At 60.1% G+C, this 27,985-nt stretch overlaps 2 protein-coding genes across 6 annotated transcripts in view; one reads left to right on the forward strand and one right to left on the reverse strand.

Moving 5' to 3' along the window:
- The window catches only part of LHPP (phospholysine phosphohistidine inorganic pyrophosphate phosphatase), a 118,968-nt gene extending 91,011 nt beyond the window's left edge, over nt 1-27,957 (forward strand). For 3 of the 4 annotated variants that reach the window (XM_027063338.2, XM_027063339.2, XM_027063337.2), the window contains one exon: nt 27,068-27,957. In XM_027063338.2, coding sequence (XP_026919139.1) covers nt 27,068-27,076 — 9 coding nt within the window. In that variant the 3' untranslated portion in view covers nt 27,077-27,957. Of the gene's footprint in view, nt 1-4,666; nt 4,709-27,067 lie in introns of all 4 variants that reach the window. The other variant, XM_027063336.2, reaches the window with a different exon arrangement.
- On the reverse strand, nt 22,827-27,183 carry LOC128312569 (basic proline-rich protein-like). Of its 2 annotated transcripts, none has more exons than XM_053207062.1 (2): nt 27,049-27,183; nt 22,827-26,011 (listed from the first exon to the last, which is right to left on the reverse strand). In XM_053207062.1, exon 2 carries the CDS (start codon nt 23,947-23,949, stop codon nt 22,993-22,995), a length of 957 nt encoding a protein of 318 aa, XP_053063037.1. In that variant the 5' UTR covers nt 23,950-26,011; nt 27,049-27,183; the 3' UTR covers nt 22,827-22,992. The 2 variants fall into 2 exon arrangements, with proteins under 2 accessions (XP_053063037.1, XP_053063036.1); XM_053207061.1 differs by having other exon boundaries at nt 26,447-27,071.
- Nucleotides 27,958-27,985: the final 28 nt, after the last annotated feature.

Below are 27,985 nucleotides of genomic sequence, written 5' to 3' on the forward strand. Positions count from 1 at the left end.
ACTGCAGGTAAGACCTTACGTGCTCCCTACGACGGACCGAGAAGGGTGCCTCAGCCCTGTGTGTCCTTCCCCGTGAACCACGGGAAATGTCAGACATCATCATGTTGAGGAAGGAGTTGAAGGCGGGGACCTGAACAGCCCCTCGTACACGTGTGTTCATCGCACCATTGCTCACAATAGCCGAAAGGTGGAAACAGCCCAAGTGTGCGTCCATCAGCGGGGGAGGGGATAAACAAAATGTGATCTGTCTGTATGGTGGAATATTCCTCAGCTGTGAAAAGACACAAAGTTCACACCACGGGTGAACCCAGAAGACGTGATGCCGGGTGAAATAAGCAGACGGAAAGGGACAACGATTGTATTATTCCACCCGTGTGAGACGTCCAGACTAGGCAAGTTCGTAGAGACAGAAAGTAGGATGGCGGCTGCCAGGGGCTGGTGGGGAGGGGAGGTGGGATGTTCTTGCTTAACGGGGACAGAGTTTGTGTTTGGGGCGATGAGAAAGCTTTTGAACTAGTTCGTGGTGATGGTGGCACAGCATTGGGGATGTAAGGAATCCCACCGTACGCTTCACAAGGATTAAGATGTCAGGGGCGCCCGGATGGCTCCGTCGGTGAAGCGTCCGACTTCGGCTCAGGCCACGATCTCGCGGTCCGGGAGTTCGAGCCCCGCGTCGGACTCTGTGCTGACGGCTCGGAGCCTGGAGCCCGTTTCCGATTCTGTGTCTCCCTCTCTCTCTGACCCTCCCCCGCTCATGCTCTGTCTCTCTCTGTCTCAAAAATAAACAAACATTAAAAAAAAAAAAATTAATTAAATAAATAAATAAATAAAAACACACACCTTGAGGGACAGCCGAGGAAAGGGTCCCTGTTCTCTCCAAGGAGTGCCACGTTTCCTCCCTCCCGTCCCTCTGCTCAGATGCCACGTATTGGTCAACCCCAGCTGCCAGAGCAGAACACCACGGACTGGGGCCGAGACACTGGGCGTTTATTTTCTCCCAGTTCTGGAAAAGAAAACGTGGCTCTCAGCTGCACTGATCATTTCTCTGTGGCCCGGAACACTCAGGCCCGGTTCTTAATCACGTTGTTCTCTGAACACCCAGGGTTTTGATTATTAGCTGTCGAGGATGACTTCATGTGGAGATTTTACTGCCTCATGGCGTGCACGCATATTTAAAAAAGAAAAAAAAAATCTGGCAGGACTAGAGTGAAAATACAGCTTTCCCAGAAATATATTTAAAGAAGAAGAAGAAGAAGAAGAAAAAAAAAAAACCATTAAGAACCCAGAAAAACATAAAGCACTAGTATGAAGTACGAGGCAGTGAGGGAATTCGGGGGGCGGGCCTGGGCCACAGCGGTAGGGTCAGACCCCTCTCCCTATCCTGCCCCCCTCCGGGTTCCCCCCCACAGCCCGTCCCCCGGCCTTAGAAGCACAGGGCACAAGGCTGCACACACAGCCTTCCTCCCTCCCTGAGCCGGAGGACCAGGAGGGCCCCAGGGCGGGGGCCCCAGATGGAACGCCCGCGGTCAGTGTCCACGCTGCCGAGGGTTACCCGTCATCCCTGCTCCTTCCTTCTACAGCCAGTGAGTCCCCGGGCTCTGCCTCCACCCCACCTGGCCTGCGCCCGTGTCAAGGTGGCGTGGCCGTTGGTCCCTCTGAGCCCTCCGGCGCGTTGCCCCATTCACACAGCAGCCTCTAAAGGAGACCAAGCAGGAGGCGAGGGAGGTTAACAATGGTGCCCGCTGAGTGCTCGCTCGTGTTAGGCCTGATGCCGACTCATTTGGTCACTAATAGGAAGTAGGTGTCGTTATCCTCCCCACTTGAGAGCTGGGGGGACAGGGCCCAGAGAGGTGCCAGCCCGCCCAGGTCTGGGGTTGGCCACGCGATGAACCGGGTGTACCGGTGCTCCCGGCCACCGGGTTCTGCACCCTGGGGACCGACGCCGGACGGCTCGCCCGAGCTCCAGCCAGCCAGAGACGGGCTGTCCCCTGGACCCACGCTGCCTCCTGGGCACGGAGGGCGTGCCTCTCAGCCCCCCACCCCCGCCCCGTGCAGCCTCGTTCCCCCATCTGACCTCCTCTTTGTAGCAAGGCATCCCCCTGGAATGGGCCCACCCTGCGATTTTCTTGATCCAAAGAAATAACTTAATTAGGTTCATAAACTGTCACACTTGACGCTCTCCAGAGGGCCTGCCTCCGGTTTCCAGGGCCCCCGGGGAGGCTGAGGCCTGGAGGCAGGCGGCAGGCAGGCTTGCCTGTGTCTGCCCCTCACCCCTCCCTTTGCAGAGGAGGCCGGGTGGCCTTCGAGGCCTGGCCCGGCCCTGTCTTCCCCGCCTCGAAACGTGGCGATGGGGGTGCCTCCCTCCATCCCTCATGGCAAGGTGGCGACGGGCCCCCCTCCCCCCACACACGTGCACATGCGCGCGCACACCTTTGCTCCTTACTGGCTTCTCTGCAGACCGCGCGTCCTCTCTCAAAGCCCCTTTCGTGCTGTGATTAGCTGTTCTCACTCCTGTGCCATGATGCGTTCATGTGTGTGTCCCCACCCCTACCCTCTCCCGGGCTGCGAGCCCCCTGAGGGGAGGCCACATCATCACGGTCACCAAGGTCCCCAGCACCGGCCCAGACAGGGAAGCCGGCTGAGGGAACACTAATGCCTCCAGGATTCGGGGGATTAGGCCGTTTGTCTTCTGCCCCTGCCGCTCTTTCCGGAGGCTGCCCGAACCTTCCTCGGTGCCCGGCCTCCAGCAGGCACTCATTCTTGGCTTGCACGCTTCGGTTTTGGCCATTGGAGCAAGAGCCTTTTGTATCATTTATCTTTGGCCACACCCATGTCAGGCTGCTTGGAGGGCCCCTTTGAGGCCCAGAGAGGTTTCTAGTAGAGGGGATTCCATTGAAAAGGGATTTCCCAGGCACATAATCTGGGAGAAGCTGGCTGCTTTAGCCTAACGGCTGACCGCCGCGGTGCTGAAGCACGTGCTCCCCAGGGCCTCCCAGACACTGTCGTTGGGTCTCTGCCTCTTCAAGACACGTCTTCCCAGCGCTTATCCGAAGCACACACGTGTCCTAGCTGGCCGAGTGCGACCACAGGATCCTTCTTCCTGGGAGCATCTCCTGGCACCGGGGTTTGGTGTGCATTCGGCAGAAGGCGCTCCCACCCAGGGCAGTCCCCCCGCCACCGTGGGGCCGGCAAGTGTGAGTCACTCCCGCCTCTGGATGGAAATAGCTACTGGAAAAAGGTAGAAGAATCATAGCACTGAAGGCCTTCCAGTTTCCCTCAACTCTGTTCATGCGACATGGCACCAGCAGGGGAAATCGCACATAGGACCTATTGATGTAGAGGCCTGGCCAGCCTCGGGAAATGAGCCTTTCAGGCTGGGCCAGGAAGGCAGCCAGAGTTACATCACAGCATGTCAATGTATGGCTGTCCCCCGGTGTGCATTCCAGTCTCCCGTTGACGGACGCGTTAGATGGTTTCCAATTTTTGCGTGATTATAAATCATGCTGTGGTGAACCGTGCTGGCAGGCCTTCTTGTGCAAATGTGCTAGGTTTTCTTGAGAACGATTTTCCCCCCACTTGCCAGGTAATAAGCATCACCGTGGAGAGCTGGTTAAATACACATATTACCAGGTCTGTCCTGGCGGGCCTGACTTCGGAGCCAGGAATCTTTGATTTCCTTCAACAGTACTTCAGTGAGTCCTGTTATCGGGGGAGGCTAGCACACCCTGATTCAAGGGCAGGAGGGCTGGCCCGGAGCGACGGCCTCTCACAGTTTACCAATGAGACGCTGCTGATCACTCCCAAGTGGATGTGCCCGTTTCTGTCCCCTCCAGCAGTGGAAGAGAAGCCTGTGTTCCCACATCCTCGCCAATTCTTGGTACTGTTAAGTTTCTAAAAAGCTTTTCCAAATCTGGAGGATGTGTAATAATATCTCATTTTAATATAAACTACATTCCCTGTACTTTGTGTGGGTTGAGCTCTTTTTCAAATGTTTAATGACCAGTCAAGTTTCCTTTTGTGGATTATCTATTCATATCCTTTGTATACTTTACTATGGAATGCTTGTCATCTTTAAAATTACAGTTGACCCTTGAAACACCCAGGGTTGAACTGCGTGGGTCCACTTATACATGGATGTTTTATAGCACAGTGCTGTAAATGTAGTTTCTCTTCCTTATGATTTTCTTAGTATTTTCTGTTCTCCCACTTACTTTTTTGTAAGAATACAGTATATATTATGTATGACATATTAACAATGAGTCAATCAACTGTTTATGTTATTTGTAAGGCTTCCAATCAACAGTAGGCTATTTTGGGGGAGTCACAAGTTATACATGGATTTTTGACTGCTGTGGGGTCCTAACCCCCACGTTCAAGAGTCAACTATAGTTTGTGACAGTTCTTAATAGAATCCACTCCTGCTTCTTTGTCGGGTGTTTGTGTTGCAAATATTTACTCCCAGTCTGTGGTTTGTGTCTCTAGTTAGTTTATGGAGTCTTACTGAATGAAAGTTTTAAGTTGAAATATATAATAAGATGTATTAATCATTTTGTTACAATTTATGCATTTTGCGTCTTGTCCAAGACGTCTTTCCCTCCCCATACTTAGAAAGATATTCTTCTACATTCTCCTCCAGCAGTTTTAAAGTTTTACTTTGCTCATTCAGGTTCTCCATCTACTTGACGTTGACTTGTGTGCATGGCATGAGGTAGGGATCGAATTTTATTTTCTATATAGTAACCAACAGTTGTTCAGACACTGATTTTCATAGCCCGCCCTTTCCCTACTGACTTGGAATGCCACTTCTGTCCTGTGTGAGTTCTCCACCCTTGCTCTTATCAGTAAATACGTTAAAAAAAAAAACAAAAAACAGCTTGGGGTGCCGGGGTGGTTCAGTCGGTTAAGCCTCCAACTTTTGCTCAGGTCATGATCTTGTGGTTCATGAGTTTGAGGCCTGCATCGGGCTCTGCGCTGACAGCTCAGAGCCTGGAGCCTGCTTCGGATTCTGTGTCTCCCTCTCTCTCAACCCCTCCTCTGCTCACACTTTGCGCCTCTCTCTCTCTCTCTCTCACAAAAATAAATACATAAATAAGTAAACATTAAAAAAAAGCAAACCAGCTTTATTGAGATAGAATCCATAACCGCATACTTTATCCATTTAAAGAATACAATTCAGTGATTTTTAGTATGTACACACACCATCACCATCAGTCAATTCTGGAACATTTGCATCACCTCTAAAAGAACCGTGTACCACTGTCCCCATCTAGTTACCCATCCCATCTCCCCAACCCAAAGCAACCACTCATCTACTTTCTGTCCCTGTAGGTTTCCCTATTCATACATTTCCCCATTTCATACATTTCGTATGAACGGAACAATGCGAAAAGTGGTCTTTTTTTTTTACTGGCTTCGTTCACTTGGGTATAAACCTAGGAGTGGAATTGGTGGGTCATATGGTAACTAATTTTAATCATTTGAGGAGCCGTCTGTCTGTGTTCTAAAGTAGCCACGCCGTTTTCCATCCCCGCCCGCAGTGCACGAGGCTTCTAACTTCTCTGCATCCTCTTCTGCGCTTGTTATGACCTGACTTTTTTGATTCCACTTGGTGGGTGGTAAAGTTATCATTGTGGTTTTGACTTGCATTTCTCCTCCCTTTGACAAATCGGAGGCCATGAGGATTTACCCCTGTGTTTTCTTCCAAGAATTTTCTATTTTTAGCTCTTCCACGTAGAGCCACCTTGAGTTTATTTTTGCCTATGGTGTGAGGTAAGGGTACAGCCCTTACTCTTTTGCATGTGGCTATTCCGTTGTCTCCACACAGGCGGGAAAAAGGCTACAGACCTCTTGTGGACCTCCACCTTGCTAACACTAATTTTAACGACTCAAAACATTTTATAAATTAAAGGTTTGCTCATCTCAACAGACCTTTGCTGGATTAAGAGTAATTAGGTTGTATTGTCATCATCTTGGAAATTGCCCCGCCATGCATCTGTGCACATGGGCTTATTTATACATGAGCATATACATCATCATGTCACGGAGTCTCTTAGGTTTTACCTAAGAGAAACTTGGAGGATTATCAAGTTCAAGTGGTATGCTTTAAATGTAACAACTAGCTGTTCGGGGGGCGGGGCGGGGTGGGGGGGAGCCCTGATTGGTAGCCCTTGCTGCTTTCCGTGGCGTAAATACTGCCATCGGGGCTGATTTCAAGCCACCAGAGTGAGGTCGCCGAACGTGGTGTTGGGAAGATGTGCGATCAGTACAGGCTGGCTTAATTTTTGTTCTGAAAAAGAAACTGTGGTCCCACAACTCTTTCTGGGGCAAAACTGGTCTGTGTCAGGGATGTAGTCGTCAGCTGGTCTCACCCCCGACACTTGTTTGTGGTTGTGCTGCCATGGCCCTAGGAGAGGCAAGGAGGCTTGCGAGTCTGATCTTAGCAGAACACAAAAACCGTCAGTAGGCTGCAAAGAAGCAAAGTGGCTTCCGGGTGGGCTGTAGAGAAGGGACAGGAAGGAGGCTGGGAGAGCAAAAGAGTCCCACTGCCATAGGAAATGCCACTCTCTAGGCTCTGACCCCTGCACTGCCCACGTCAGATACACTTAGGAACCCTCAGAGGGAGCACCTGCGGCCCTCGAGGGGAAGCCTGGTATCCAAACAGCCCAAGGGGTTCAGAAGTTTCAGGGCCAGGGGATCTGCCCCAAGCCATACATATCCGCTCCTGACCTCCGAACCCTGGTCCCGGGGGAGGGGTCCCCATGGATGAGTGAGGCCGCCCCCAACTCAGCACGTCTGACGGGGCTCAGGGAGCGATCTGCCCCGTCATTTGGACCGAGGCCACCTTCCTTCTCACACTGGCTGCTGTAACTTCCTCTTCTGCCCCTCAATTCAGTCTGAACGCTTCTCTCTCCCCGTTTGGCTCACTCTTCTTCTCCATCCCTTGCATCGACTCTGAGGCCAGGGGGCCCTTGACCGCGATGTGACAAGAAGTGCTCCTGGCCCTACTGTGCCCGGCCTCCCCCAGGTTACCACGGTCCCTCCGCTCGGCCGCCACGCCATTTGCCCTAGCAAATTCTCCAGTGTGGCTGGAATATATCCTGAGTTTAACACAAAGCAAAACAAAAAGGCCAAGCAACATTTGCTCAGACGTCGGGGCTGGCCCTGACCTCACAAGTGTCTGCAGAACCGGGAGGGCATGGAAGCCCCGGCTGAGTGTGGATGCAGGTAGGGCTGGCTGCCGGCCTTTGTCACGATGGGCATCCCAGACCCCCGGTCACACTGGCGATGCCACCCTCCCAGCCCCGAGAGGCGGTCCCACTGCCCACCGCCCCTTCCTGGCAAACCACGCTCACAGGTGCTCTGTGTTCAGAGAGGGCAAGGCTGAGAAGATACAGCCCGCGGAATGGGCATTTGTTGAGATGTAAGGGTTCCGTGGGTTCTCAGTCCAGATGGAGCCGTGGGCACAGTGCATTGCAGCCTGGGCCCACCTCCAGGGTGACCATGGGGTCTGGCCACCCAGAAGCTTTGCTCTCTAGAGAGCAAGCTTTGCTTTTTTTTTTTTTTTAATGTTTATTTTTCAGAGACAGAGAGACAGAGCGTGAGAGGGGGAGGGGCAGAGAGAGAGAGAGAGAGAGAGAGAGAGAGAGAGGGAGACACAGACTCCCAAGCAGGCTCCAGGCTCTGAGCTGTCAGCGCAGAGCCCGACGCGGGGCTCGAACTCACGAACCGTGAGATCATGACCTGAGCCGAAGGTGGACGCTTAACCAACTGAGCCACCCGGGTGCCCCGCCAGCTATGCTTTTTAAATTTAAAAAAAGAAAAAAAAGTTTTTGCCAGTGTCTGCACAAAGACCTCCATATTGGTGAGTTCTCGCTCCTCAGGACCTGCTGTGACAGCTTGCAGGGGACAAGTGTGCCTTCCAAGAAGGGGGACATACATGCCCAGTAGCCACCTTGTCCCCTGTGGGCGCACGGGGGCTGGCCCGCGTGTTGCCTTGTGCTCTAGGAGCCGAGGAAGGAAGAGCAAAGGGTAGAGAAAACCACATGCTCGTTCTCTTGACCAGCTGTGTTGCCAGCAACGTGTGGTTATTTATAACCGTGGTGGAGCGTCCATAAATCGTGGTTTTCCCCCAGCAGTGCAGCTGATGGGGACTCTGAAATGATCGCATGGTGTCCCTCCGCTAAACCCTCTGGGAGAAAACGGCCTGCGGTCTGCAAGAACCACAGCTTCTGCCCAGCCTGTGCAGACCCTGGCCAAACCCTGTTCCAGGGCCACGGGGTTCACGAGCAGCCTCTGGGGCAGCGTGTGCAGGAGGAGCGTCGGTGGGTGTTAACAGGGGCTACTCAAAGCAGCCTGACGGGTCGAACGGAGTTTGGCTTGTGCGCGGCGGGCACCTTTTCCCAAATAAAGCGGCTCCGAGCTTCAAGGTGGTGCCTCCTTGGGGGCATGCCTGCTTACCGCGTGCACCGCAGGCCCTGATCTTTTATCCGCCCTGTTCACCAAAGCTCCCACTGCTGGACTGAGCTGTGCCCACCATTCTGGCTTCAAAGCCACCTCCCAAGACACGGAGGCCACTCAGCAAAGAGTCACACTTGGCTTCGAAGAGGTGACATGGGCTCAGTTACGGAGCTGCTCCGGCACGATTCACGCTCCCCACCCCGCCGTGCCCATGGCAGGACCGCAGAGCAGAGAGGGTGTGGGCAGTGGCCCTGAGGGCTCAGCCTGACCGCTCTGTCCGGGGCCTGATGAGCCGGGCGGAGCTAGCTGGCCAATTTATGGGAGAACCCCACTCCCTGGAGGCCGCGGTGCCACAGGGCTCACCCCTCAGCAAGTTCGATGCCAGTCCGGGACTGGCCCCTCCATTCCCATTCGTGTCCATCCCGGGCAGACCGGTTGGCCGTCCTGCATCTCTGGCGACACCCATGCTTCCCACCACCCCTCCGGGGCAGCCCAGGCCGCGCTCTGCAGAACCGAGGTCGGGCTCCCGGTGCACACGGGGCCCCTGGGGCTGCAGCCCCTTGACATGCAGGCCCCCCGCATGCATGGACTCTCCAGCGCCCCCCACCCCGCCCCGGCTTGGCTTTGAATGAGTTCATTATTCCCAGCCGTGCCTCGGCATGCCTGGCCGCCAGTTTCTTCAGGCTGGCGGTGCTCGGAAGCTGGCCGTTGCCAAATCCAGTTGTTTGGCTTAATGTTTCAAGGCCAAGTCCTTTCAGGAAACCTCTCTCCACCCTGACCCACCCCCTTAGTGAAATAGATGTGCAATTGATTGGCTTTGCGGGGTTTTAGTCCATCGTTCTCTGCAAAGAATGAGGTGAAGGGCTCATTATTGGTTCACGTAACACTCTCCCTCTCCTTTCCAAGTGCACCCAGAATGGAAGTGGGAGACTAAGGAACACGAGCATTTCGAGGGTGGGGGCCGCAGAATTAGCCCTGGCCGAGGTCTGTGCAAAGGAAAGTGCTGCGGGCTGCCAAGGAGTGACAGTGCCCACGGGTGGCCACAGGGACATGCTGGAACCTTCCGCACTGGGTTTGCTGCAGCTGGCCATCCCTGTTGGCGCTCCTCTCTGTGCCTGTGATGTTTCAAAAGGGCCAGCTTCATTAATAATCCATCTCTGTATTTAAACGCCCACCTCTTCCCCACGGCGGGAGGGGGCAGCGCCATGCCGGCTCCGGGCTTGGCCTTTCCTGGTTTTTTCTGGTGTGAGGGCGTGAAGGGCACACTGTCAGGGGCCTTTCTTGAGCTCCGGAGGCACCATCAGAGCCGAGAGAACTTTTCCTGGCTCAGAACCCTGAGTCTGTCTGTTCCGTCGGTCTGGAGCTTCCCTACACCTGCTGGGGCTGGGGGGATGGCGGGGGGGAACCGTCCCAGCAGAGGTGCCCAGTGGTGTGCGGATGAGGGAAGGGGAGAGACCCTGGACCCGGAGACAGAGCGGGGTCACAGCCCAGCACAGCCACTTGCCTGCTCTGGGACCGAGGGGAGCTTGCGGCCCCCATTTCTGAGCCCGCTTCCTCATCCGTAAAACAAAGACTAGATCTTCGCTGTGCAAATCAGGGACAGAATGGGTCCCTGGCGTGGGCTGTGCTTCATAACGTGAGGGAAGGGACGGTGGTTTTAGCACACACTGTTGCCCACCTCGTAGAGGGAAGCCGGATACCTGCCCCAGATGGAAAAGATCTCGCCTGTCTCATGAAATCTCTGCCAGAAGGCTTGAGGCTTTCGTGTCTCCAGACAAGAGCACAGAGCAGCCCTCCAGGGTAAGGGGGCAGGCGGTAAACTTTGCAGGACCCGGCCAAGAGGAGGGCGAGGGGGGTGTTCAGTGCTGTTTCGGGGGTCTGGGCTTGTTAATTCAAGAGACGGAGCTGGAGGCACGCCCCCCCCCCCCCCCCCCGTGGCAGGAGGCACACCCCCCATGGCAGACCATCAGTGAACATCCTGTTCACATCCCAGCATGCGAGCGTGTCCTGAGTGTCTGGTCGGGGTGGGGGCTTATAGGGAGAAAAGACAAAACCTTGCACCCCGGAAGGAGGAGTCTGTGACACCCCCAGGGAAGGGGTGGGGAGGCAGGACTTCTGCCCTGGGAGCCTGACTCATCCCTGTTGTCCCAGGTTCCTCTGGAAAGCCAGGGCTCCACACAGCATAGGTGGCCAGTGTCAGCTCTAGGAAAAAGTCTGGTGTAGAAGCTGAGGCCCGGAGAGGGAAAGGGACTTGCCCAACACACACACAGCCAGGCTTGGGCACTGGGCTGCCTCCCTTGTCCTGCAGGCATGGAAACTGAGGCAGCCTGAGGGACAGCCCAGCTGCCCATTAGAAGCACCTGGGGAGATCAGACCACCCAGCCCTCAGGCCAGACCCCAGACCAACCAAGTGAAAAACTCTCTGCGGTAGGGTTCAGGGGTCAGCATTTCCAGTCAATCTTTTCAAAGAACCAGCTGCTTGTTTCCCTGATGTCCTCCGTCATTTTCCTGTTTTCAGTTCCTCACTTTCTGCTCTGATCTTTTATTGTTTCCTTCCTCTGTCTTGGGTTTATTTTGTTCTTCTTTTTCTAGTTTCTTAAGGTGGGAGCATAGATGACGGGTTCGAGACTTTGCTCTCTAATAACGAAAACGTCCAGGGCTACAAATTTCCCTCTGGGTCCTGCTTTAGCAGCACCCACAGCTTTGACGGCAGTGGGTGGTTCTAAGCTTCCCCTGAGCAGCCGGGTTTGAAAATCAGCCTCTGCTTTCCAGGGTTCTGAGGAATAAATTGGGCTTTGCCTGCTGAAGAGCTTTGTTTAGGGACCAGACATCATCAGGGCTGTCTGCTCTTCTCCTTCCCCCACCTCATAACACACTGGACAAGTTAATCCTCAAGTTTATATGGAAAACAAGTAAATAAGGAAGCTTCTGGGGTGGGGGTGAGGAGAGAACGAGGCAGGCCTTAACCTGCTGTTAAGCAGAGCACAAAGCCTCAGTTGTGGGGACAGGATGGAACAGTGTGGTCCTGGCGTGTGCCAGGGCCGAGGGGCCAGTGAGGGACAGCGTTCCTGCATGTGCCGGGCCCTGTGCCTGGCCTCTGGTGCCCCGGACGGCATTGTAGATGGCATCCAGGGCCCTGCTTCCTGTTGGATCTCCAGCCCACCCAGCACCCCGAGGCAGCCGGTCCTGGTACCCTCCTCCCACCCATCACCAGACGAGTGCCTGCTGGTTCTCGAATCCTGGTGTGCCTGAGCCCTTAAAATACACTGCACTTCAGGGCCCCCGGGTGGCTTAGTCCGTTATGTGTCCGACTCTTGGTTTCGGCTCAGGTCACGTGCTCACAGTTTGTGAGTGTGAGCCCCACGTTGGGCTCTGTGCTGGCAGCATGGAACCTGCTTGGGATTTTCTCTCTCCGTCTGTCTCTCCCTGCTCCTCCCTTGCTTGAGCTCTTTCTCAAAATACATAAACACTAAAAAGAAAAAAAAAAAAAAGGCATTCGTGTCTCCACGAATGGAGCTGGTGTGCCTCCAGCTCCATCTCTTAACAAGCCCAGACCCCGAAACAGCACTGAACACCCCCCTTGCCCTCCTCTTGGCCGTGTCCTGCAAAGTCTACCGCCTGCCCCCCTACCCTGGAGGGCTACTGTGTGCTCCCTGCTCCTAGGGTGCGAGCCCCGAAGGTCGCCGGTGGAAAGCGCTGGGTGAAAGGCTGTATGGGAGAAGGTGTGTCATGGGGCCAGTCCCGGGACTTGGGGAAAACCCTGACCCCGAAGCCTGAGCTGCGAGGGCTGCCGGGTTCCCCCTCTGGGCCTGTTTCCCCATCTGCAGAGAGGACAGCATCTCCCTGCGGATCACCGAGTAAATGCATCGGGAGGCCGTCACCCTCCTCACCCACGGCCCATGATGGTGGATGGGACCCTGCTGGAGCTGTTTCCAGGGCTTTCTGGAGGCCACAGGGCGGACTCGTGTGGGGCTGGTTTATGGTTTCCCAGTAAATCGCGGGACAGGACTAGGGTCTGCAGAAAATCAGAGCAGTGCGATGTCCTAGAAGAGCTGCTCGTCTGCCTGCCTCCTGGAGACGGGCCTGACGAAAACAAGACCCCGTCTAGGACTCGCCCAGGGCACGGCGGCCCGCCAGGAGCCGGGGCGGCTTGTGTGGGGTCCCCGCACACACAGTCGGCCCACGGTGGGGCAAGCCGCCCTGGCAGGCTGGCGTCCCCGGGGGCCGGAACGAACGGCCCCCTCGCCAGGCGGGCGGCTTTGACCATTTACGAGGCGCCGTCTGGACTGTGACGAATGAGGTGGCATCCGTCAGCTTTTCGGGGAACCTGGCCGGGGTGGAAGGTGCTAAGTACATGTGGGGGAGGGGCACTGGCCTCCCTGCTGGTTCACTCTAGGCTCTCCCTTTTTGTGCCTCAGTTTCCCCATCTGTATGGAGGCACGGATGAAGAGGGCCCCCTCCCCCTCCCCTGACCCCAGCCCCCATGTTTGTAAGTACAGGCAGGAGAGAGAGGGTCCTGGGAAGAACGGAGCCCAGGGACCCCCTTCTGCCCAGGCCTCTGCCGTGTGGGTGGCAGGCAGCCCGGGTGCCAAGATCTAGGCTAGCTCTCCAGGAGGACGTACTCTCCTCGTTTTGGGCCCTGGCAGGATTGCCTCGGGCCAGCATCTGTCCCTTCCTGGGCCTCCGGTTCCTCACCTGAGAAATGAGCGGTTGTGCCCTAAAGCCCTTCCAGCTTTGGGGTTTGGGGCTCGTTTGCTTTTCCCTTGGTTGTGTTTCATCCAGCAGGTTCAGGGAAGGTGCTGCCATGGAGTCACAACCGGGATCCGAGTCCCAGCCCTACCCCGTGCTGGCCGCGTGACCTGAAGCAAAGCCCTTGTTCCCGTGTCTTTGTCTCTGGGAGATGAGATCCCCAGTCCTCCCCGGGTTGACAGGAATGCGGTGCCACCATGGACATGCTGGGCGGACCCCTTGGGACTCTCCATCCTGGAGGTGGGGCGTGTGGACCCGTCCAAGCCCCCAAGGGGCTGGCGGCTGGACAGAGGGGCCGGAGGGGGGAGCCAGCCCCGGGTGGTCCTCGGTGACATGTGTCTGACGTTACAGGTCGGGCCCACCCCCAGGGTTACCTTGGTGCACCCGGGCAGGCCCCCCCTCTGTAATGACCTGGAATGCTCTGCAGAGCAGGTGGCACTTGTAAGCCCAGGCAGGTGTTTGGCCCCGGGGCCAGGCCTGGCCTGGACTGTCGTCCCCGTGGCTGGCGAGCCCCAGCCCAGGCGGGGCCGCTGCGCCTCTCGCGTCTGTCCGGGCTGGCGCGTAATCTCGACCTTCCCGGCCTTTTCAGTACCTCCGGAGAAGCGGTGGCAAGGCGAAACAAGGGAGTATTTTTATTATTACGTGTGCCATTAAGACAGCCTTACTGCAGCCTTGGGGGGGAATTAAAAAGAGAAAAGGCTCTACCCGCGGTCGCACCGCACTTGGCGGTTTATCTCAGGTTTCCTGCCCGCTCCCCTCTGCGACCGTACGCATGGGCACGTAGAACCCTCTCTTCTTCTGCTCTCCCCCATCCTGCCTGTGGTTCACAGCCCTGCCGTGGTTCATGGAGCGGGTCAGCCGGACTAGGCTTCGTTACTCCCCCGGGGTCAGACATCGGAGCCGGTTCCTTTCTTGTTATAAGTAGCACCGTCACAAGCCTCTCTAAAAGTACTTTCTCCCCGCCTCGGCTCAGCAAACTTTTATTGAAAACCTACCACATGCCAGACTCTGCATGAGGTCCCTTTAGAATTTCGTCTTTAGGAAAGATTTCCAGGAATGGGGTTAAAGAACATCGTTCTTTTTATAGATCTCAACGTCGACACCAGACGACCTCCAACAGAAAGTGGCAGCTTGCGATCTGGGGAGGAGGGGGGCAAAGGGGACAGTGTCTGTGCCCCGCCCTCCCCCCCACTCCCCCCGCCCCCTCGCATGGTGTGATTCCGTCCCTTTCTCTGCTGCCCAGCTTCCGGTCCGTGAGGGCACGGCTGCCTCGAGGCCTCCCGAGTGCTCACGCTAACTGCTACCGGCCAGCCCACCCGGTGCTGGCCACCACTCACCTAGGGGCTTAACACACACCATCGTACTCGGTATTCAGTCCACATCCCTGCACCTCAGAAGGGGAAGTCCCAGGGGGGGTGGGCCGTGGCTACACAAGTCCACAGCCTACGTGCAAAATGCTGCAGCCAGGCACCCCCCACCATAGCCGCCACCGGCCTCCGTGAGGTCGCGGGCGGTGTCATTCCCTCCCTTTGTGCACGGGGAGCTCACTCCGCACTCGGTGGCAGGTGGGAGCCAGGCCAGCAGCGCCCGTTCCCTGCCTGGCACGGAATGCCCTTTCCCGGCTCCGGGGTGGAAACTGGCATCGGGAGCCAGTTGTGAGCGAACTGGATACAGTTTCGTCTTCTGTCCCTTGTGGGGCTGGAGGCTCCTGACTGTGGGTTAGTAAGTGACAGGCAGTTAACTGAGGACCTCACGACAGAGCGCATTTCAGTGCTCGGTGCCCAGCATTGCATGCAGTGTTTCATTTACTGTCTCGTTCCATGGGGCCAGGATGCCGCTGTACGACAGCACAAGTGCTCTCCACGTGAGGGTCTCGGGTCCTTTGCGATCACATTGGCCTTCGGCGGGACTTTTGAGCACGCTGGGGTCCGGGCACTGGCGCTAGACCCACTCGGCCCGTTTCCTCTGTGCAGGCCCTGGGCCAGGCCTCCCCGTGCCCTCCCACCGGGCAGGGACAAGACCCTCCCGGTCTGTGCTGCTAGGAAGGTTGTCCTTCCTGAACAACCATCTGCTTCTGTGTAATCTGCAGGGTTTCCCTTTTTTGCTTTGGCTGCCAGGGAACTCAAAGCCACATTTTTGTTGTTGTTCAGATTCCCAGGCCTGTGGTACAGGTCTTTCCTCTCTTCTTTACTATGGTTTCTGAACCAGGTCGCTAACTTTCTCTGGCTGTCCTAGTGTACACATTACCGTGTGCCTTTCTGAGCTGCCCGAGACGCTGGAAACAGCTCTTTATTTCATCCACGTTGTTCTTTGAGGCAGAAGCCTGTTCTTTCTCACTGCCGTGTGTTTCGTCCAACAACTAGACCGAGTTTCATTCGTGCTGCCATTGCAGGGCACCTGGGTTGTTTCTCGTTTGGGGTCATTCGGAACAGAGCTGGCAGAACGTTCCGGTCTACACTCCCCGGTGAACACGGTCTCATTTCCCCCGGGGCACGTGCCCAGGATGGAATCGCCAGGTCACGCGGCACGCCTGTGCTCCCAGCAAGGGGGTATCTGCCGAGCCGTGTTTTCCCGAGTGCCACACTATCTGTGCTCCCGCCGGCCACGTGCGAGGGTTCCCGGTGCCCCGTCCTGCCAGCACTCAGTATCCTCCACCCCGGCCATTCTGGGGGTGCGTGCTGGGTGCTGCCTGTAACTCCCCCGGCCACGCGATGCTGGGCACCTTTCCACGCGTGCAGTGGCCACGTAGACCCCCTGGTTTGTGAAGTGCCCGTTTTCACCCTTTGTGAGCGGAACAGGCACAAAGTAGGTGAAGGCTGGTGGATCCGAGGTGAGTCCCCAGAGTCCCCATGTGAGTCCCCAGAAGGCATTGGGGTTCACGAAACCGCGTTTCTCGGGTCAGGTTGCACTGTCTCACGCTTTGGACCCGAAACAGCCGCCGGGGAAGAGCGGCCCGGCTCGTCAGCCTGGGCACCCTGACTCAGGAGACTTTCCTCCCGAGCAGACAGATCAGGACAGAGTTCGGAGGTGAGCCTCCTGATCCATCCTGAGCCTCTGTCTTCCTGTATCAAGGGGGCACATTGGTGCCGCCTCCCAGAATAGCTTGAGGAAGTGCCAGCCCAGCGCCCCACCTGTAGCACCCCCCCCCCGCCTTCAGCAACAAGATCCCCCCCAGCCCAGCACCTAGGTCTGCACGTGGTGGTGGAGAGGACACCGGGCCTTCGATGAGCCGAGTTCTGGGAGGGGGTCACCACCTCCCTGCACCCTCCCTCTCTCCTGGGCCACCGCATGAGACTTGAGTGTGCAAAGCCAGGGTCGCTGGGCTAGCCCTGGGGTCTCCCTGGCCTCCCGTGGTCCAGCCTCCGGAGGAGAGGGGGGAATGTGGTCGCTTGCGGGGGGAGGAGGCCGGGAGTGAGCGCCCCCGCCCTGTGCTCCCGAGTCCCCGGGTGGGAGCACACACAGACTCCTCGGGGGAGTCGGCCGTTGGCGAGCATGTTGCCGGGGGCCGGGCCGGCTGGTGGAAAACTAAACACACACCAGGTGTTCGACATGTTTTTATCAAAATATTCCGAACAGCTCTCGGGGGTTCCTCTGCGCGAGGCCAGATGCCCAGCCCCCAGAGGGCCCGTCCCTCCGCCAGAGCGAGCCTTTTAGGTGAGCCCCTGCCTGCTGCTCGCTAGCCCAGCCCCGCGGGCTCCTGGGAAGGTCTAGGCCACGCTGCAGGCTGGGGAGGCAGACAGGGACCCCGCTCAGTGACCCCAGGCGGGCCACCCACCCTCCCTGGGCCTCCGGGTTGCCAGCCATAAGATGGGGCGGTGGCGCCTACCTCCTGGGCCGCTGTGGAAACCAAAGCCGCTAAAGCGTGCTGGGCCGGGGCCCTTGCCGAGTCCCTGGAGGCAGAGGGCTGTCGGTGACCGTCACTATTATGAATAATACTCTGAATAGAGCATCCCGTGGGCTTGGAGAAGTGGGCTCCGAGGGCAGGCTCGGGGGGCATAGGCTGGGTCAGCAGCTCCCCAGTGGCCATCCCTTGTCTGTCTCAAAGGAGTCCAGCGCGGCCCCTTGCCGCCTGTCCCCGGGCACAGCCACACGGGCATCTCTGCAGGTCTGGCACCACGCTCAACGCCCGCCGAGCAGGGGCATGGCGCTCACGCCTGGCGGCCCGGCTGGGTTCTGTCCACAGCCCCGGCGGAAAAGCTCCCCGGAGATACTTGGCCCTCAGGACCTTCTCCCAAAGATGGCGCCCACTCTCCAGACACGGAGCCGCTGTGGGCCTTGCCCCTCTCCTCGGCCGGAGCGGCCCCGCGGGGGTTCTTACCCACCCCAGTCCAACGCGCGCCATCCGTGCATCCACCCGGATGGCGCATCTGCTGTGGGCTGCGCCCTGGGCCGGCTGCATCATCTCACGGACGGTCCACCACAGCCCCCCGGGGTGGGGGGGGGGGTCTCCTCGGCCCCAGCCCCAGATGGGAGGCTCTGAGTGGTCTGGCCAAGGCCACACGGTGGGCACGGCCAGCCCGGTCCAAACCCGTGGCTCAGACACCCTCTCCCAGGCCCACCGGGCCAGGACGGCGGGAGGGCCACACGCACTCGGCCTGGCGGCCCCCGGCCCTCCCCACGCCCCTGTCCAACCCCTGCCCGAGCAGGAAGCCTGAGGCCCGCACATGGTTGTGATCAGGGGCCTCCAGGGGCAGCAGGCCTGAAACGCTCTCTGGGAACAGATCGAGGGAAGAAAAGAGAAGCCGCCCGCTGTTTGGACGACCTGTGGGAGCCACGGGGTGTGTGATGGCCGACTGCTCGGCCCGACAGAGCTACCCGCCTCGGGGTCCTCTCACATGACAATGCCAGGTCCCCATTCCGGAAGATCGCAGCTGGATTCACTGGACCTATGTCCCAGAGAACCTACAGGTGTTCACTCAGGGGTAGGATGGGTCCTAGAGCCCCCTTGAGTCGGGCTTTGCGAGGGAGCCGGGGCGCGAGGGCGTTCTAGGCGGTGGCACGGGCGGTTTGGGGGACAGGACAGGATGAACACCGAAGTCACGGCGGGGGGGCGGGGGTGGCCGGCAGGGCCAGGGCCAGCTCGTGGGCCACAGTAGGAGGGGTGGATCTGGTCTTGGCAGGGGTGGGGGACCGCAGGAGTTATGGCGCCCTGCCCGACTGCTTGGCCTGATCACCGCCGCTTCTGTGCAGCCCTCTGCTTGCCTGTGCTTCTGTTCCCAGCGCCAGGACTTTGCTCAGGACCCGGCCCTCGGGCACGGGCACGGGGGGGAGCCCGCTTTGCCTGCGGCACAGAGAGCTTGCTTCTCGGGGTTTCGTTGGACTGGCCACGTAGGTACAGGGCTGGCCCAGGCTGGGTGTTGATAAACACGATGTGGGCTCAACCCAACATGTCCCGAGGCCACTGGTCTGTGACTGTGGCCTCACCGTGTATGTGCATCGAGCCAAGGCTGGCGTGGGGGCTCCAGCCAGCATCGGGGGTTCTGGGGCCCTCTCGTCAGGGTGCGGGAATCTCTCAAGATGGCCACCACACCAGCCGGCGGTGATGTGGGGCCACCGCTTGCGTTGAGCGTGTCTCCAGTCTGTTGTCAGCACCATGGGTGGTGAGAGCCGCACAGGAAGCAGCTGGCGCCGTGGGGTGGGTTCTGGTTGACGGGGCGCCACAGGCCGAAACCTACCGTAAACAGGCCCGTTTCCTCCCTGTGGACTGAGTGGCCCCCGGGGGGGGGGTGGGTGCCAGGGTCCACGGTGACATCCCTCCGGGGCTGGGCTCGGGCCCCCACTACCCTCTGCCTGGCTGGACCGCGCCCCTAGTCTGGCCCAGCCCCAGGTGCCGGTGACCACAAGGCCCGGATGAGAGGGTGTCCCGGCGTTCCGTGGCTTTGCTGGGCGTGCCCAGCCGTGGGGGAGGCTGCGGTGGCTCCGGTGCGAACGTGCCTTTTCTTTCCTTCTCCACCGACACTGTGCTGTCCTCACTGCCGTTGTCGAAGGTGGCAGGCACTTCCCAGCACCCACCTCTGTCCCGGAGCCGAGCCAAAGGCCCCTCCGTCCGGCCGGAAGTCGACCAGCACGCTGGTGATTCCCGGCTGCAGAATCTGTCCCGTGTGCCAAGGGAAGAATCACGACGATGAACCGGGTTTAACTTTTCGAGAAAGCCACACGCGTGAGGTTTAAGTCCCAGCTCTGCCATTTACCGTTTGGCGGCTTTGGGCACGCGCCTTCCCCTCGTACGTCTGTGCCGTCACCGCCAGGACAGCGAGTCACGGTGCCCAGCTCACGGGCCCTTGTGCAGGGTACAGGGGAGACTCTCCTCCAAGCCCACCCGCAACAGGTGGGGGCCGGCACACGTCCGTGCCCTCGTTCTCAGGGTGTAGCCTCTGGGCCGCTCGCCCATCCCCCAAGGCGGGCGTGCTTTGCTTGCATCCTGGAGCCTGCCTGCTGGCCGGGGTCGGGGGAGGTCTGGCCTGTGGCGAGTGCTTTCCCTGCCTCAGTTTACCCTCCAGGGCTCAGCGCCCCCGAGGTTGATCCCGCAGGTGCTTCCTTCCGCCGGGAGAGACTCTGGTCCTTCCCGGCTGGAGGATGGGCCAGCCAGGGTAGGGTTCCGGGCTCTGGGGTGTCCGGTTAGCCCAGCCCCGCCCCTCACCCCCGCTCACCACCATATCCAGATGAGGGGTGGACGGACCACGGGCCATAGGTGCACATGCAGGCGGGCGTGTTTCCCAGCTGGTGGGCGTGGGACCCTACCTGTCTTGACGAGCAGAGGTGGAGGGACGGAGAGAGAGCCGGCCTGCGATGCCCGTGCCCCCCGTGCCCCCTCCGCCATCGATGTGAGGCTCCGGGCTCCACCGTCAGTTCCGTGAGGGGCCCGGTCACCCAAGGTTCAAGGGCGTTGGTGGGAGGAAGGCAGCATGAGGCGGCCCAGGGGCGGGGCGGTTCCCTTCTGCCCCTCCCCACCCCCACTCATTACAGCTCAGCAGGCGGCCAGGTGAGGGGAGACCCACGCGCCCGCCAGGGAAGGGAGCCGTGACGTGCAGCCACGTCCACCCCAGCAGAGGTCCCGGCCAGCAGAAGTGTGTTCCCGTTTCCTCCCCCGGCCTGGGAGCTGTGGGCCTCACGGGGGTCCGGGGCAAGCACTCTCTCCGGCCTGGGGCTTTATGTCGGTGTTTTCTCCCCGTGTGATGTCCAAGCAGGTCAAGAAGCCCCCAGTCGGCGTGAGCTGGTGCGGCGAGGTCTAGGGGCCCGGGGCTGACCCGCGCACAAGCCGGGCCTAGGCAGAGGGGCACAGGCCCGAGGGCTGAGTGAGGACAGGGACGGAAGGCTGGGGCCCCTCGTGAAGGAGGGGCCCCACGGACCTCGGCCACACGCGGGCACCGGCTTCCGCCAGCAGAGGGCCCAGCGTTTTCCCGGAGGTGCCCGTCTGGGCCGGGCCCACCCACCCCACCTCTGGAGCCTTAGGTCCCGAGCCGGCCCAGGGGGCAGAGGGTTGGAAGCAGCCCATCGCAGATCTGAGGCCAACTGCCCTCCCGCCACCCCACCGCGAGGTCACTGGCCCAGGTCAGGGGGTGGCTGGCGGCCCCAGTGGCTCCCGGCAGGCTGACGATCTCCTGGCATCCCGGCCAGCAGGTGGCCGGGGGGAGGCATTTGCAGGAGGCCATACTCTGGCCCCCGGGGTCTTGGACTCCGGTGGCTCAGATGGAGACACACCCTGGGCCCTCAGCCCAGCCGTGTCCCCGCTGGCCCCACGGCACCCTCTGTCCTTCCCTCCAGCCTCGTCAGCACAGCCCGAGTTGGCGTCACTCTGATGCCGGTGCCCTGTGCCCTGAATCCACTTGGCTGGCCTGCCCCCAGGGCCCAGCTCTTCCAAAACAATCTGGGACAAGGACACGTGCCCCTCCCCCCGTGGGCAACGTGGTGGCCTCCGGCCTAGGGGGCCTGTGTCGCGCCCTCTGTCACGCCCTGCCCCGGAGCAGAGCAGGGCAGGGAGGCGGGCCTGCCACTGGGCGCCGGCCCTCAGCAAGTCCCCGAGGGGAAGCTGCACCCGGGTCCCCGCAGTGGCTCCCGCGCCGGCCCCTTGTGGGCCCCGGGGAAGCAGGCGGGCACGGAGGTGGGGGGTCTGGCCGCCATTTTTCTCCGGCCGGTACAAAGACTGTCCCTGTAAAGCTGCCCTGGCCAGGGCACAGACCGGCCTTGTTCTCTGCCCCTGTCGTTGCCTCCTTCCCTCTGCTCACAGGGCACGAGGGGGAGGAATAGCTAATGACAGGCGGCGCCCTGCCCGGGTGGGGGCCTTTGTGCATTCACTCGACGGCGGGCACTTCCTGGGTGCCTGCTGTGTGCCAGGCCCGCGTGGGCGACCACCGAGGGCAGGAAGCCGGGCTCCTCCCTCTGGGCGGCCCGGGTCAGCGGAGCACCTACCAGAACGGCATGGGGGTCGCAAGTGCCGAGCGCTCAGAAAGGACAGCGCAGCTGGCCGGGTGGGGTAGAGCTGGAGGTGGGAACGAGGGAGCGGGGTCTTGAAGGGTGAGTAGGAGTTTGCAGCTGGAGCAGATGTGAAGAGCGTTCCTGGCCACAGCATGGACAGAGGTGGTGGGAGAGCAGGGGATGCCCGAAGGGCAGTGGGCCCCAGACGCCGGGTGGCTGGCACCTGGCCGGGTGGCACCGGTGACGATGGGTTCGTCTGAGGAGCCGGGCTGTGGCCTGGGCGCCACCAGAGTTTACACGGGCAGAGGTGGGAGCAGAGGAGCAGTTGAGGAAGCTGCCGTGATCGACCCACAGGCTCTGGGCTCAGCCAGAGACACGCGAACGCCACAGTAACAGGAGGAGTAACGCTGAGGAGCCCGGGAGGGCAGGGAGGGACGCGCTGGCCCTCTGCAGGGCACCACCTGGGAATCTGCCTCTGCCGCTCTCTTCGGGCCGGGACCTGAGGGCCGCGTGCTCCCGCCTCGGGGTGACGTCCCCAAGGACCCATGTTTCCACGCCAGCCTCTGGAGGGCAGTGAGGACAAGGCATGGGGAGAATCCAGACTTCATGTCCCCTTTTCTGGAAGTTTCCCTGACCCCGCAGGTCCCTGTAAGTGCCCTCAGAGCTCTCACCCTATGAGCCTGGGAGGGCCGAGGGCAGGATGGGAGGGGGCAGCCCAGGTGGTTCTGTCACAAGCCCACTTGAGTCTCAGAGCCGCCCTGAGTCACGTGCCCACCATACAGAGGAGGAAGTTGGGGCGCAGAGAGGCAAGAGACAGCTCGTGGTGGGCAGAGCAGGGCACGTTGGGGAGGGGTGTGGGGGGTACAGGGAAAGGGGGCCCCCCTAAGTCACAGAGGGGCGAGGTGGGGGGGGTGACCAGGGCATACGTGGCCCGCAGCAGGGCCACTGAGGCCGTCCGCTCTGCCCGGGAGACTGGGGTCCGATCCCCCAACCCTGCCCCGACTTTGTGCATCCTCGCTGTCTCCTTTGTGTCTCTGCCCCTTCCCTCCACCCCTCTCTCCCCTCTCTCCGTCGCCCTCCCCCATGTCTCTCTGTCCCCCTGCTCATGACTTTCCTGTTTCTCTTTCCTCCCTCTCTGCCTCAGTTTCTCCATCCTCCTCTTCCTTCCTCTGTGTGTGTGCATCTGTCTGGTTCCTTCTGTCCGTCCCCCCACATCCTGTTCTGTCCTGGCAGGGCCTGCTCCAGGCCAGAGGGGTCTCTCGGCCCCTTTCTCCGTCGCCCTCTCTGCTCTCTTCCCACTGCCAAGGGGCACATCTTTGCTGGCTTTCCTGGTTCAGCCTTTGCAGTGTGGTGCCTCTGAGGCCCTGCAGGTCACAGGTCACTGGCCAGCACGGAGCAGGGCGCTCTCTTACGCCGTTGGACAGAGTGCAGTTGCCCGGTGGACTTGAGGGCGGGCGGCCCAGAACCGGCCCCCTCCTGGAACCCCGGCTCCCGGGGAGCCACAGCCCACGGCAGCGTCACGCAATTAAGACATAAAAGTCCGTGATTTCCTCTGTGTGTTGGCAAACACCGGCCGGCTGCTAATGCAGTCCTTTCTTTTAACGGATTCTTGAATTTAAATGATACGTAATTAAACCTAATTAGCCACGTGTGCCATTCGGCTAGGTGCCGTATGCCGAGCGAGGCTGGTGAGAATCTCATTATAAAGCATCTTCTTTCACGGGCAGATTTCTCGTTCCTTCTCAGGGTCGAGTTTATTTGACTGAACGGGAAGCCGGGCCCGGGGGCCCGGGGAAGGTGTCTGAGGAGGGCAGCCGGGGCCAGCCACCCAGGGACTTGGATGATGAGCCGGGGGGGGGGGGGGGGGTTTGCTGGGAGAAGTCTGGTTCCTTTGAGCAGCCCACCCTGGCCTTGCCATCGGGGGGCAAAGCTGGGAGTGCCACGGGGACTGGGGTTGGGAATGTGGAGCAGGGCCCAAGGGTCACCACCTGGACAGGTGCAGTCTGAAGCCGGCCCGGCCTGGCTGTCCCCCTCCGGCCCTGGTAACCCCCTCATGGGTGGAAGAGGGCCGTGGAGCGGCCCCCGGGCCCCAGGGGTGGCTGAAGGAGGCCCCAAAGGGCACGTCCAGGCCGGTGCGAGACTCGAACCTCGTGCACACAGGCCAAGCAAGAGGGGAGACCAGCGGCGGGGCCTGGCGGCGGGGGAGCAGTGATGCCCACCAGACGCCTGGCCTCCTGCCGGCCGCTTCCTGCAGGCACATCTGCGAGGCCCCCTGAGCTGCGCCCTCACTGGTGCGGGGGCTGCCGGGGCTCCAGGTGGCCGGGACATCCCCCTACGGTCCTGGTCCCAGCCCGCCTGCCCCTCTCACTCCAATGCCTGTGGCTACCTGGCACCCCCTGGGTCTTCCCTGTGCCCCGTATACTGACGTCTGTCCCCCCACCAGCCCGTGTGCCTAGGATGGGGCCCAAGGCTGGGCTGCAACTCCACCTCCCTGCCAGCGCCCACACCGCATCCGGGTTCTCACAGGTAATGGCGCCGAACACCCGCACCTGCTCCTGTCGGCTGCTGCGCCCCTCGCAGGGCCCATGCCTGCACCTGTTACTACCTCTGTTTAGAGACAGGGGCACCAAGGCACAGAGGCGTAAGGTGCTTGCCCACGGTCACACGGCGGACGGAGGGTGGAGCCAGGCTCATCCTCGGGGCGCGGAGGAGGAAACTGAGGCAGGGAGACAGTCGCCAGGGTCGGGTTTATTGCCGCTCAGGTGCTCTGTCTTCCTCTCTCTCTGAGGGCCCTCCCCACCCACCGTCCGCCCGCCTTGCTGAGCCCTGGGCTCAGAGCTGCCCGGAGAAGAATCCCCTCCCCTACCTGCTCGGGGACCTGAGTGTTGGGAGCAGGTCAGCAGCCTCAGGGTGACCGGGCGCCCCTGCCCGTCAGTCTGTACTGGGGAGGGGCACCGGCACGCCGTGGAGCCGGGCATGGCCAGTAGCACCCACCGGATGCTTCTGGACGGCGGGAGGTCCTGAGTGCTGGCTCTCCGAGGACGGAGAGCCTCCTGCAGGGAGGGCTGTCCACAGAAACCCTGGGCGGTTGGGAGGCATGAGCGCCATCCTGGGTGGAGAAAAACGGAGAGGCCCCGGGATGGCGGGTGGCCAGAACCAGAGGTCTGCAGGCCTTCTTTGCAGGGGCCCAGGGAGTAGGGGCCGGTTGAGGCTCTGGGAGCCACATGCTGCATATTTTTTAAAAATCTATTTATTTTGAGAGAGAGCGGGCACGTGTGTCCTGGGAGGGGCAGAGGCGAGGGGGAGGGAATTCCAAGCAGGCTCTGCACCGGCTGCGCAGAGCCTGATGTGGGGCTCGAACTCATGAACCGTGAGCTCATGACCGGAGCCGAGATCAAGAGTCAGACGCTTAACCTACTGAGCCACCCAGGCACCCCTGGCATATTCTTTTCTGTTTACAGTAGCTGGAGGGCTGCACAAAAGCAGGCTGCAGGCAGGGTTTGGCCCAGGGGCCACAGAGAACAGGTGCGGTGATGGGAAATAGGTGCCTTGTACTTGTCATATAATTTGCATTACACATAACTTTGTTATGTACCCACATGTGTGTATACGAAGAACACTAAAAACGAGCAGGGTGATGGGTTTTCCCCTCCGCACCACCCCTGTAACCACCACCCAGGTAAAGATCTAGAACGTGGCCAGCACCCTCGATCATTCCCCACCCCCCCCCCAAGAAGTAACCATCTTCTGGCCTCTGCCCTGTAGAGACTGGTGGCACCCATTCCTGAACTTGGCAGAAGTGGGTCATCCACTTTGGGTTCCTTGAGCCTGTCGTGCTGCCCGTGGAGCCCAGCCACGCCGCAGTGTAGACAGCAGCGCCTTCTGAGTGGCGCCGTCGCGGCGTCGCGGTGTTCTGACGCGCGCACTTCCCGCTGCCTGTCTCTCCGCGGCCCTGTTGTCCAACGTTTGCGCCGTTTCCCCCCTTTTGCCATCGTGACCGAAGCCGTTAGGAACATTCTGGTCCGTGTCCTTCGGGGAACATGTTGCGTGCACACGTAAGAGTGAAACTGGTGGGTCGCAAGGAGGGGCCAACGCACGGTTCGCTAAGTGGCCAGGCCACATACAACCTTTTGACGGTGACCCGTACCTGTTTCGGCAGTGACACGGGGTGACACAAATCTTCAGTCCCCGCATCCGTCGGGTTATGGCCATGATGGCAAGAATGAAATAATCCCCTGGGATACCTGCCCTGACATGAGAGCTATTCTTGCTCAAGTCGTTGGCCCCAGTGGGGGGGGGGGGGGGGGTCCCACGCACTCACCCTCTTGTGTTGTCTCCAAGGCTCTCGGTTTGGGGCCTCCGCAGCCCCGGGGGAGCCACTGGGCCGACCCTTTAAAACGAAAAGTAGGTTCCCTTGCTCTAAAAGGACAGCCGTTTCAGGGTAAAAGTGCTTTGCAAAAACCAAACCCTTCAAAAGGGACAGTTTGGCTTTTAGGATGTCGTCAGAACCCGTATCAACCACTTCCTTCCGGACCAGGGTGGGAGCTTCCGAGGTGGTGACCTGGGGGGATCTGAGTAGCAGGTCCCACAGTGTGCGGTGGCAGAGGGGTGCCCCACCCCCCCGCTGCCACCGGGCTCGAGCTAGAGCACTGGGGAGGGGGCTTCTGGTGGCCGGGACGTGAGTCTCCGGCTCACAGCCCCAAGGACGAGGTCCCAGCCCTTCCCACGCCGTCCAGACCGTCGGGGTATCCCTAGGAGCCCGCCCCGGGGCCCTCCCCGCGGCTAGGCCTCCAGTCCCATCACGGTTCTGCTCCCACGTGCCCACCTGCAGCCCTGCTCCACCTCAGGACTCAGGCCACGGCCCCCCTCCAGGAGCCCCCCTATGTGGGATCCCCTTGGTGCCGTGGGGGCCCGCAGGTGTCTGCGTTTCTGGCGTGGTCACACTTCCCTTGTGCTCAGTGTCCATCCAGACCTCGGGCGCTGTCTAGGGAGGGGACGAAGGCTTTGGAAGGTTCTAGGCCCCAAAATCCCAGGCAGAGAGCTGCTTTGCCAGAAGCCCCCCTGTTTCGTGGGAGTGACCTCAGAGGACAGTGACCAGATGGCAGGGGGACCCCCCAGGGTGTGGGCAGGAAGGCGCTCCAAGTGGGTTGAGCTCATGGCCCTACTGTCAAGGGTGTGACGCTTCTGCCGGAAGCAGGGACGGAGCAGGGGTCTGTGGTCACTCTGCTCCAACGGAAGGGGTTTGGAGAGGTAACCAGGTGGGGAAATAGGAGGGGAAACGTGTGCGCCGGGATGGGGATGGCTGGGATTGGGGGGGCGGGGGGGGGCACATCTGTTAACCGGGCGGAGAAGGTTCTGGAGGTTTCCCAAGGGCAGGCCAGGCCTGTACTAGAAGCTGGGAGAAAGAGGGGTCACCGATGGTCTAACCTGTAGCCCTGCTCTCCAGGCCCAGTGACGAGCACCATCCAGAAGTGAAGGCTGATGGGTACGTGGACAACCTGGCAGAGGCCGTGGACCTGCTGTTGCAGTATGCGCACCAGTGATGAGCCTCGTAGGGTCGCCCCGGCCTCATTCCTCCCCTCCCCCAGTGCCCGGACCACCCAAGGCCCTGCCCTCTGCCCTTGGCCCCGGATGGGCAGGCAAGAAGGTCCCAGCCAGGCACCTCTGGCTGCCCACTTCCTTCCTCTGTCTCCCTCTGCTTCCCCCCAACCCCCCCTGGGAGAGCTGTTCTTTCCGGGATGTTCTTTCCCGTAGTGAGGTTGGAGGGTGGGACAGACCTGTCTGGGAGCCAGCTCTGGGGAACCCTCTGGGTATGGGCTGGAGGTGCTCCGGGGACACCCCGAATCCCAGGTCCACAACTCCCTAGCCGCACCTGGTCCTGTAAATGCTCCACCTACGGGGACTGGGACACCTCCCCACTGCGTCTCTACCAAAAGTTCTTTTCTCACGAGCGAGGAGCCTGGAGAAGGCAGGGGCTTCCTGCACAGTCCACACAGCGCAGAGCTGAGCCAGCCTCCCTGGGACTACCCAGCGACCCCTGCCCACCTCCCGGCCCCCACCCAGAGTCGGAGTGGCCACTTAGCACCCATCCCCCACCCCCACCCCCCCGCCAACCGCGACAGCCCACTGCCTTCCCTACCCCACAAGTCATCTTGGAGCCAGAGGCTGGGGCAGCTCCCAGGGGCACCGAAGACGGCCGTCCTACAGAGCAAGACTTGTAACCACTGGGATCAAGGCTGCAGGCACATAGGGTGCTTCTAACTCGACAGACTTGAATGTGTCATGCCCGGTGTCTGCAGGGGCAACTGTGGGTTGAATAAACTGCCCTGACCTACAGCTGACTCCGGCTTTGACTCAGAATTCA

This window comes from Acinonyx jubatus, chromosome D2 (assembly GCF_027475565.1).
Source record: "Acinonyx jubatus isolate Ajub_Pintada_27869175 chromosome D2, VMU_Ajub_asm_v1.0, whole genome shotgun sequence".
Lineage (NCBI taxonomy): Eukaryota > Metazoa > Chordata > Mammalia > Carnivora > Felidae > Acinonyx > Acinonyx jubatus.

What these genes read in the sequence shown, in the direction of transcription:
- LOC128312569 (XM_053207062.1), bottom strand. Translation starts at nt 23,949, where the DNA reads ATGTCCCGGCCACCTGGAGCCCCGGCAGCCCCCGCACCAGTGAGGGCG.